The sequence below is a fragment of the Protobothrops mucrosquamatus genome, unplaced genomic scaffold (genome assembly GCF_001527695.2).
Source record: "Protobothrops mucrosquamatus isolate PMUCROS unplaced genomic scaffold, P.Mucros_1.0 scaffold4057, whole genome shotgun sequence".
In the NCBI taxonomy this organism is placed as follows: domain Eukaryota; kingdom Metazoa; phylum Chordata; class Lepidosauria; order Squamata; family Viperidae; genus Protobothrops; species Protobothrops mucrosquamatus.
Genome location: NW_015389988.1, coordinates 52,156 through 63,374, shown reverse-complemented (window position 1 = coordinate 63,374; position 11,219 = coordinate 52,156). Strand labels below are relative to the sequence as shown.

The following is an 11,219-nucleotide window of genomic DNA, read 5'->3' as shown; positions in this document are numbered from 1 at the left end:
AAAAAAAGGGGGGGGATTCCAAATACAGTCAAATAGCTACCTACCCACAGTCATTGATTCTGGCATGCTGTCTGAAGGCAGAAGTTCAGTTAATGCATTCTTGTGAACAGGAGAACTGGTTTCTACCCTAAATATAAAAATAGAGAGGGAGATTGGTTAAAAAAAAAAAAAGCAACCTAAAACAATTAGAACGACTGAAACAAGAGTAAAAACAATTCATTCCAGCCTAATCAAATTATCCTGCAGGAGCTTTTGCAGACAGGAAGCCTCAAATTCTCATTAATATGGATTGGGCTATCCAAGGAAGTCTTATGTAGCCAACACAGGCCACTGCCCTCATTCAAATCTAAACTCTGGCATCAAGACGTATGAATGTAAGAGGGTTTAGCTCAGGGGTCTTCAAACCTGGCCCTTTTACGACTTGTGGACTTCAACTCCCAGAATTCCTCAGCCAGGCATGCTGGCTAAGGAATTCTGGGAGTTGAAGTCCAAAAGTCATAAAAGGGCCAAGTTTGAAGACGCCTGGTTTAGCTCAACTTAGCTGATTTCAGAACGGCCAGCTTTAAAAACAGCACGACAAATTGAAGAATGTTCCAATCAGACTGAAGTAACAAGCAAGCATTGCTTGCTTCCTGGAGCCGAGAGAGGGGGACTGGACTGAGGCCACACAGTCAGCCAGCTTTTATGCCTAAAGTAGGACTAGAACTCCCAATCTCCAGGTTTTTAGCCTGGAGTCTTAACCACTACAGACACCAAATATGTCTCCTCTAAGCCTCCTCTTTCTTAGGCTAAACCAGGGGTAGGCAACCTTGGCTCTTTTATGACTCGTTGGACTTCAGCTCCCAGAATTCCTGAGCCACTTTGGCTCAGCTTGGAAACCTCTTTCCCCTCAGCATGGCTGGCTCAGGAATTCTGGGAGTTGAAGCCCACGAGTCATAAAAGAGCCAAGGTTGCCTACCCCTGGGCTAAACATACAGAACCTAGTTCCCTTAGCCTACTTCCCCTTCTTCCTTCAGCCCTCCTTTACTCCTGACCCCCCCCCCATGTTTCAACTCCCCCCACATGTTGGTCCTTTCCCTGGCATGCTCCCAAAAAATAAAACAAAAAAAAAGCACTGGGTTGCATCCACCTACTGATTTATTAGCATCTCCCAGTATTTATTTATTGGGATACAGAAACATTCTTACAGTAATATTGGAGGTTTAGCAGCCCCCACATACTCACACACAGCCCTGAACAGGCAAAAAATAAAAAGGTTTCCCCTTTTTAAAAATTAAAACTTTGTAGGCCGAAATATATTCAGGAGAAGCTGGGATACTTGCAGGCACCAGCAGAAATGTCCATGAAAAGCAGAACACCTATCCAACCCAGTACTGTAGGTTGCTCATTTTTGTTGAATGACCTTGTAATTGATTAGTTACCTGTAGTGCAATTCAGCATTGCTCTGAGTCAATTCTACTGAAAAATCTGCCCTTCCGTGTTCGTTGCCATCCTCCAGATTTTCTAAAGGAGCCGATAGAAATGTATGTTAGTAAAAATATTATTTTCCTTGGCTTACGGCTCTTCCCTTTTTCAACTCTACACACATATAGAAAAGAAGGACCAAGGGTGACATGATAGCAGTCTTCCAGTATCTCAGGGGCTGCCCCAAAGAAGAGGGAGTCAAGCTATTTTCCAAGGCACCTGAAGGCAGGACAAGAAGCAATGGATGGAAACTAACCAAGGAGAGAAGCAACCTAGAACTAAGGAGAAACTTCCTGACAGTGAGAACAATTAACCAGTGGAACAACCTGCCTCCAGAAGCTGTGAATGCTCCAACACTGGAAGTTTTTAAGAAGAGACTAGACAGCCATTTGTCTGCTTGAACAGGGGGTTGGACTAGAAGATCTCCAAAGTCCCTTCCAACTCTGTTATTCTGTTACTTCTGTTATCGCACACATTCTCACACCTTCTCTTTTGTGCGCTGACTTGTTAAATTCCACTCCAAATTCAACTGTATCGGGGAAATTCCCCCCCCCGATGAAAATTTCAAGGTGGAGAAATAGCAATACATTAAATTAAACATTGGAAGAAGTCTGGCAGCACTAACAAGTTCTATTAAAAGGTGTAAGCTTTGCATGAAAACTTATATCTTGAGAACAAATACATGTTAGCTGGAAAAGGTGCTACTAAATTCTTTCTGGTTTTTAGCTACCATACATTAACACCCCTCTCTTTCTGCAATATCTGCAAACTAAATGCTTATTACTTGTTATTTGCATGTACTTAAAGTTTATGCACCGAAAACAAATTCCTTGTGTGTCCAACCGCACTTGGCCAATAAAGAACTGAATTCTCTTCTCTTCTCTTCTCTTCTAAACTCTATTCTATTCTAAATTCTATTCTAAACTCTATTCTATTCTAGTCTATTCTATTCTAAACTCCATTCTAAACTCTATTCTATTCTATTCTAAACTCTATTCTATTCTATTCTAAATTCTATTCTATTCTATTCTAAATTCTATTCTATTCTAAATATTCTATTCTAAACTCTATTCTATTCTAAACTCTATTCTATTCTATTCTATTCCGTTCCATATTTTCTATTCTATTCTATTCTATTCTATTCTATTCTATTCTATTCTATTCTATTCTATTCTATTCTAAACTCTATTCTATTCTATTCTATTCTATTCTATATTCCACTCCACTCCACTCTACTGTACTTTATAATTGGGAGGTTGAAATTTATTTCACCCCTTTATTTAAGATTGAAAACCTCCTTTGCTAAGAATTATACAGCTCACACCCTCAACATGGAAGAAAGAGCAAGGTTACTCAGATGGTGAATACTACAAGGAGTAAAACTATTGTCAGGTTCCACAAATCTCATGAGCCTTGATGTGATTTGTTCAGCTCGGCAGCAGCATCCTTTGTAAACCCAAACAATGGCTGTTTATCTCAAAGGTCATGGTTAAACAGACCACAGCTTAATGCTATTTGGAAACCTAGTTTCAGATTGTCCACTTGGTTATGTCTTTAGACCTTCTTTAGACTTCAGACTCTACTCCGCAGACGGGTAGTTTTTGATAGCCAGGGATCAGAGTATTTTGTGCTGGGAAATGGAAAATGAAAACAAATGGATAAAAAAAAAAGTTTCTCCCTATACTAGGAATAACGTTATAGCCCTCAGGCCTAACCTTCCTTGTAAAATGTCCTAAACATGAACTCTCCTCATCAAACGTGGCTTGGGCGTAATTGAATTTTATTATTGCTTTTTCCCTTTATGGCTGCTGCCTAATGGCTTCCCTCTTCTCTATTAGATTTTTAAATAATTCATGCTCTAAATTGTCCGCTGCGCTGGAATTCCCCATAATGAATGGCGTGGGAAGGAAATAAAAGTATAATTTATAAATAATAATAATAATAATAATGACTAGCTGGCATAGAATTCTTTTTTTAAAAAAAAGGTTCCTGCATTTTGCAACTTCAGCACTGAAATTCTGGAATCCGGCTGGCTCTGGAAGTTAGGAACAAAGTCGCTAACACACACACACACACATACACACACACACACACCAGTTCTTCACTACAACCACAATTGAGCTCAAAATTTCCATTGCTAAACGAGACAGTTGTTCAGTGAGTTTTGCCCCATTTTACGACCTTTCTTGGCCACACTTGTTAAGTGTATCCCTGCAGTTGTTAAGTTAGCAACACGGTTGTGAAGGGAATCTTGGGCTTCCCCATGGATTTTGCTTGTCAGAAGGTCACAAACGATCCTGAGACGTTGCAACCATCTTAAGTACACGCCAGTTGCCAAGCATCTGAATTTTGATCACGTGACCCCGGGGGAGGCTGCAACGAACGCAAGTGTGAAAAATGGTCGTCGGTCATTTTTTTTCAGAGCCGTTGTAACTTCAAATGGTCACTAAAAGAATGGGTTGTGATTCCTTGTCAGCCAGTGGACCTGACAACTGAGTCTGGGGAATCAGAGGAGGAGGAGGAGGAGGGGACTGGAGTGACATCAGAGTCAGAGGAAGACTCTGAGAAGCTCCAAGGCTTACAGACGGACGAGGAGCCTGGCCCCACTACTCGCGCTCAGGCTGAGACACAGCTGTGCTGGGAGCCTGAGTTGGACAGTGATGAAGAACAGCTGGGACAAATCCCAGATGCACGAATGCACAGGCAAGAAAAGAGAGTAGGACAGAGGAATGCAACGGGGCGGCTCCAAAGGCCAAGGAGAAGGCATTAGGAAGCCTTTTTTCAAAGGAAAAAATAAAACCCAAGAAAGTCTGGTTGCGTTTTTGAAAGAAAAAAAAAGGCCCTGTGGGACCCACAGAAGAGATGTGGGGATATCAAACCTACTTACCAGTCTGGGAGAAAGAACCCACAGCGCTGACTGGGAATAATTCATCCAAGTCGTCGTTCAGCATTTGCAGAGGAGTCTCCGTGCAAACCAATGAACGGGACGTCACACCTTCAGCAGGCCTAGTTAAACCAAAAAATAGGTCTAGTTAAACCAAAAATGTCTCCTCAAGACGCTGCCTCAAGGTCACCCAGCTGGAAGAAGTAAAGGGCCGCATGCCAATCTGGGCTTGGACTGACCGTTATGAAAACATCTTGCCTGAACTTGATTGGTTACCCTGGGGGAGGGGGGGCAATGAGAGATAGTTAAGGGAGGGAAAAGCAGAAAAATCCCCAAAGCGGGATTTGGGCCCGCGATTCTCACTTCTGGTTTTGCAATACTGCCAATACAATTGATCTCTAATTAAACTATACAACAAATAGAGTCGATTGTTGTTGTTGTTGTTTAATTTGGAGGTTAAAGTTGTGGCAGGTCCGACAATTATGTAACCACCAGGGGGGGTTGGGGTACAGCAGTTGTAACTTCAAGGACAGATAGTAAGTATCTTTTGTGGGGGTCTGTCATAAATTCAAACAGGTCGTCAAGCGAGAACTACCTGTATTCGGACCAGACTCACTTTGGAAGCACCTCTGTGTCTTCCATCACACTGTGGTTCCTCAATGTCCTGGTGGTGTTGTCCTCATTGTCCTCGGCCTCTTCATCGTCTATACTTTTGACATCCAGTTTCAGGTAGCCGCAGTCCCCGTTCAGATACTCAGAAGGATGCTGGAGTGACGTCCCAGCCTCGTTGCCGTGCAGAGTGTCCATCTGTTCAGCTACAGAAGAAGCTCCCGAGGCAGAAAGCCTCTCGCCACAATCTTCAGAGTCTTCTCCTGCCGCTGTCCCCCGTAAGGGGGTCCCCAGAGGTTGGCCCTCTTCGTCGTCGAACGAAATGATTTTGGTGATTTTCTTCTTTTTCTTCGTTCGGTCTTTCCGGCATTTTAAATCTGAAGGAAGGAACAGAGGCCCCAAAGGGAAGGCCTTCAACTCAAGGGTGTCCAAGCTTTGGCCACTTTAAAGACCTGTGTGGACTTCGACTCCCAGAATCCCTCAGCCAGCCTTGCTGGGAATTGAATTCTGGAAGTTGAAGTCTATCGTAGGTCTTAAAGTGGCCAAGGTTGGATACCCCAGCCTTCATGCAAAGAGCTTGCAAGAGATATATGTATGTAATGTAATGTATGTGTGTATCTTCAACTTATGACCGCCTGGAACTTCTGTTGTAAGCGACGACAGTTATCAGTTGAGGCATCCATGTGACCTGACCTGAATTTATGACTTTTTATGTGGCAATCGTGAAGCAAACAACGTGATTATTAAGTGAAGGCTATGGTAATGCTCCTGGGATGAAAGCTATGGCAAATCTAGACAGCATACTAAAAAGCAGAGGCATCACCCTGCCAACAAAAGTACGCATAGTCAAGGCCATGGTTCTCCCAGTTGCAATGGATGGCTGTGAAAGTTGGACCATAAGAAAGGCTGAGCGCCAAAGAATGGAGGCCTTTGAACTCTGGTGCTGGAGAAGACTCCTGCGAGTCCCCTGGACTGCAAGGCGATCCAACCGGTCAGTCCTAGAGGAGATCAACCCCGACTGCTCTTTAGAAGGCCAGATCCTGAAGTGGAAACTCAAGTACTTTGGCCACCTAATGAGAAGGAAGGACTCCCTGGAGAAGAGCCTGATGCTGGCAAAGATGGAGGGCAATAGAAGAAAGGGACGACAGAGAAGGAGGTGGCTGGATGGAGTCCCTGAAGCAGGAGGCGTGAGCTTCAATGGACTCCAGAAGATGGTAGAGGACAGGAAGGCCTGGAGGAACGTTGTCCGTGGGGTCGCGATGGGTCGGACACGACTTCGCAACTAACAACAACATGGTCAATAAGTGAAACAATGTATTCCTATGAGCCTTTTTTTGCCAGAAACTGACAAAATACATTGTCAATCACGGTCGCACAACTGCAGAACACATGCAACTGGCCATAAACATTAGCTGGTTGCCAAGTGTTCGTAATGTGGTTGTGGGATTTCAGGGAGGGGTTTGTCTCTGCAGCTGTCAGAGTATTTTGAGGGGGTGTTGTTCTAACTTTAAACAGTCACTAAGCAACTAGTCCTTAAGTGAAGGCTATCTATATTCCTAGCAGCACTTACCGCCACTGACACACTTGGATAAAATAGGCAGCAGGTCAGCATCTTGATCGGATTTGATTAACATGGAAACAGGGGACGAAGCTGTGATCTCCCGGAAGAGGGTGCTGACGCCTTGGGTGGATTCTTTGAGCAAAGAGGTCACGTTCTGGGTGGATTCCTTGAGAAGGTCAGAGACGGAGGGCGGGCACTTGCTCGGCCCATTTAAATCCTTATTATCAATGTTGATTGCAAAGAGAATGGAGTTCAGCCCTTAGGGTAAAGAGAAAAAAAAACCCCACAATCTTTTAGGTCAGCCTAAATCAGGGGTCTTCAAACTTGGCCCTTTTATGACTTGTGGACTTCAACTCCCAGAATTCCTCAGCCAGCATGTCTAGCTGGGGGATTCTGGGAGCTGAAGTCCACAGGCCTTAAAAGCCACCAAGGTTGGACACCCCTGATCTATATAGAGGAAGTTCTTCATTATCAGTCAGATTTGATCAGTTGCCTTACCTGGCCACGAATCTACCTGGGAACTCACACCCACTCCTTAGCCACGCCCGGCAATTCCTTAAGACGAGCAGAAACTGAGTTCCCAGGAGAGACAGCGTGACAGTGGCTCCTACTTCACAGTGAAGCTGTTATGGCTTGTAAACAGTAATTTGTGGTTCAGGCTGGTACTCAACCTTTGCTGCAGATTATTCAGTAGGGCGCAGCTAAATGATTTGTTGATATCATAGCCAGACTACAAATGAGTCCAAAAGGTTTCAAGCTGCCTTTGATTTGTTCTAAGACGTTGCTCCATGCTTACCGGCTGCCATGGTGGGAATCATACTGGATCGTTCTTCGTCCATCAGGAAGGACCAGTCTTCATAGAAGACACTGAAGAGAAAAGGGAGTTGAAGTCCATGAGTCATAAAAGAGCCAAGGTTGCCTACCCCTGCCCTATACCATTTCAGACAAATGGCTGTCCATTCTCTTCTTAAAAACTTCCAGTGTTGGAGCATTCACAGCTTCTGGTGGCGGGTTGTTCCACTGGTTAATTGTTCTCACTGTCAGGAAGTTTCTCCTTAGTTCTAGGTTGCTTCTCTACTTGATTAGTTTCCACCCGTTGCTTCTCGTCCTGCCTTCAGGCGCCTTGGAGAATAGCTTGACTCCCTCTTCTTTGGGGCAGCCCCTGAGATATTAGAAGACTGCTATCATGTCCCCCCTCGTCCTTCTCTTCATTAAACTGGACATACCCAATTCCAGCAGCCTTTCCTTATATGCTTTAGCCTCCAGTCCCCTAATCATCTTTGTTGCTCTTCTCTGCACTCTTTCTAGAGTCTCAACATCAACTTAACAACTGTCTTGCTTAGCAATGGAAATTTTGGGATCTGCCAGAAAACAACCAAGCGCAGACAGAGCTCACAATTCAACCTTGACCTGTAAATATTCTCTGTATCTACCTAAAAGTCCTATTTTTTAAAACCACGCCCACCTTCCCCACGAAGAAGAGCATTCAGAAAACGTACCTGAGATGATTTTTATCTGCAAGCAACATATGCAAATATCTTTCTAGGGAATGTTCATTGAGAGCGCAACGGAGCCATGCTCGGCCTCGACCCGTATCCGTCGTGATATTCCTCAGAGAATAGAAACGCTGCAGCTCATGTTTATTAAGAACCTCCTTCACATAGTACCAGAATATGGACTCTGGGAAGAGAAAAAAAAAATAGGTTCACAAGTAACCTGGAAATTTGGCTACTCGTCTCGATAGCGCAACTCTAGGCAGCTAAGAATGGATGGAGAGCATGGAACTCTCCAGCTATTATAGTCCTCATATTTTTACACTGTCACAATTACAAATGTCAAACCATAAAAAAAAAATCCAAAATCATAATTGCTCTCAGAAAATAGCAATACAATTTAAACTAGCCCGCAGTCAGTCACATGGGAGTGTGTTTCTCAACCTCGGAGGTTTTAAGACGCGTGGACTTCAACTCCCAGAATTCCCGGACTCCACGAATTGAATTCTGGAAGTAGAAGTCTATCGTAGGTCTTAAAGTGGCCAAGGTTGGATACCCCAGCCTTCATGCAAAGAGCTTGCAAGAGATATATGTATGTAATGTAATGTATGTGTGTATCTTCAACTTATGACCACCTGCAACTTCTGTTGTAAACGATGACAGTTATCAGTTGAGGCATCCATGTGACCTGACCTGAATTTTGTGGCAATCATGAAGCAAACATCGTGAAATCAATGCTTGACGTGAATTTCCAGAAATCACGTAGGGACTTCAACTCTCAGGATTCACACTGGCTGGGAGAATCAGCTGCCAAGGTTGGATATCCTGGCTTTAACGCAAAGAGTTTGCAAGATAAGCTGCTCTACTATTTTAGAAATCTCATTTTACGTCTTGTTGAAGTTAGGTTTTATGCGATTCCAAATTGAGTCCATTCACAAGCTAATTTGCGGCTGAATGCCTTAATCACAGGGAGATTAAGAAATTGTGTGTGGACTTCAACTCCCAGAATTCATGCTGGCTCGGGAATTCTGGGCATTGGAGTCCCCACATCTTAAAGCCACCAACACTGAAAATCACTGACATAGGAAGCAAAGCATAGCTGCCATTCTCCAAAAAATCATTGCCGTGTTTTAAGAGTTATCTGAAAAGTGACTTAACTTTTTGCAACTGGCAAGGAAGAGGCACCAATGTATTGCAGAGTGAGGGGCAACGATCAAGGAATATTTCTTCCTGACCACAACCCTCTTCAGCTCCCAAAGTGAGTTCCCAGAATCTCAGATCACTAACCACGATGCAAAGAACCACGATCCTCAGAAACCAACTCAGGGAGAGCTAGGGTTATTCCACCGGTGTACGTGTCATTTTTCACATTTCCTGCTTTTTAGGAAAGAGATCTTGCAGCCAAGCTCTCTTTCCAACAGAGCCACCTCCAGGCACACAACCATAATAGAACAGATGTGGCTGACGTGGGAGGCAATAACCATTATAAGGAGGCCCATTCAAGCCTCAACTCAGACAGGAGAAGCAATCATCTCTTCCTCCCCACAATGCTGTTGAAATGAGTTCACTCGCCAGCGGTTGGCACGGAAGGAAGACTGCCAAAGCATTGTTAATTTTAAAAAAAAAAATGAGGAAGAGGCTGAATTACCCATTTCAGTTTTACTGGCGAAACCGGTAACTTGCTTGATGGCGGCTGCGGTTAAAGCTAACCCCCGGGTCCTCTTCAAGCCATGCTGAAGGACGGACTCAAACTGCGCGCAGAGGCAGGTAACTCTGAAAGACAACGGCGGTTGAATGGGAAACGCTGTGCAAAATGGAGGAAAGCAGAGACCGAGCGCTAAGTTGTGAAGGCGACGGAGGCGAACCGGCGCCTGGCGATGCCAAAGTGGTACAGACCTTCGAGCTTAGCGTGGGAAAATGCTCCATGAGAGGGGCACAGTCCAATCTCAAATGGGCATCATGGGCATCCTCCCCACAGAGTTTTTATGTTGGGAGAGACGGTGGAAGAAGTACTTTTTTCCCCCAAAATGTCTTAAGAGCTTAAAAAACACTGGAAAAGGAAGGAAAAATCTAAGATAAGACCTCCCCGGGCAACCAAAAGCCAGATTTGATGCATTTATTTCATGAAATTAGTAAGGCTGCCCAGCTCCATATAACGTAGGATCCCTGGTGGTGAGAATACAGTATTGCAGGTTAACTCTGCCCGCTGCCGGGAGTTTGATCCAGATGGGGCTCAAGGTTGACTCAGCTTTCCCTCCTTCCGAAATCGATCAAACGAGCAGCCAAATGGTTAGGGACGATATGCTGACATTGTAAACCATCCAGAGAGTCCTATAAAGCACTGTGGGGTAATCGATAAGTCTAAGTGCTATTGCTATAATATGTCTGGGTGGTTCATGCTATTTAAAAGTTGGTTTGGAACATTAAAATATAGAAAAAGAGCAAGCGACGTCCAGGAAGAGCAAAAATAAACACTCTCTTCACGTAAAACCTTCTCACCCTACTTTTTTCTTTCTTTCTTTCGATTGCGTCTGATTCTCCCTGGACAAGTCTCCACAGTTATCTTGGCAAGGTTTCCAGAAGTGGTTTACCGTTGCCTCCTATCTAGGGCTGAGAAAGAGTAACTGAAAGAGTGTTTCTCAACTTCGGGAATTTTAAACTGGCTGGGGAATTCTGGGAGTTGATATCCACCCAGCTCAAAGTTCTCAGAGTTGATAAACACTAGTCTAGGACAGGGGTAGGCAACCTCGGCTCTTTTATGACTCGTGGACTTCAACTCCCAGAATTCCTGAGCCAGCACGGCTCAGCTTGGAAACCTCTCCCTTTCCCCTCAGCACGGCTGGCTCAGGGATTCTGGGAGTTGAAGTCCACGAGTCCTAAAAGAGCCAAGGTTGTCTACCCCTGGTCTAGGATGATAAAAGATAATCCCCTCTCTCTTTTGTTCATTTTTAGAAAGGACAACGGTCAAACCACACGTGCAGTGAACATAATCAGGGGTAAACCCCACTCCAGAGCTACGGGGCTGCAATCCTCTCTTCCTAATTCTGTTTATAGCTTTCTTATCAAGGGCTTAAAAGTTTTCTAAATGGTGAATATGGACAGCAAGGCAAAACTATCTCAACCTGCAGGTTCATTTCATAATAGTCATAACGTGAAAAGGAAACAGAAGAAGAAGGAGGAGGAGGAGGAGGAGGAGGAGGAGGAGGAG

At 44.2% G+C, this 11,219-nt stretch overlaps 1 protein-coding gene across 1 annotated transcript in view; it reads right to left on the bottom strand.

Annotated features, from left to right (window-relative positions):
• Positions 1–11,219, bottom strand: part of SNX29 (sorting nexin 29) — a gene marked incomplete at its 3' end in the record, with an annotated part of 40,213 nt that overhangs the window by 22,967 nt on the left and 6,027 nt on the right. Inside the window, exons 4-11 of the mRNA XM_015827908.1 lie at positions 9,660–9,784; positions 8,018–8,198; positions 7,315–7,385; positions 6,528–6,776; positions 4,965–5,334; positions 4,352–4,470; positions 1,422–1,503; positions 45–127 (exon numbers count right to left, since the gene is read on the bottom strand). Of these exons, the coding sequence (XP_015683394.1) occupies positions 45–127; positions 1,422–1,503; positions 4,352–4,470; positions 4,965–5,334; positions 6,528–6,776; positions 7,315–7,385; positions 8,018–8,198; positions 9,660–9,784 (1,280 nt within the window). The remainder of the gene's footprint in view (positions 1–44; positions 128–1,421; positions 1,504–4,351; positions 4,471–4,964; positions 5,335–6,527; positions 6,777–7,314; positions 7,386–8,017; positions 8,199–9,659; positions 9,785–11,219) is intronic.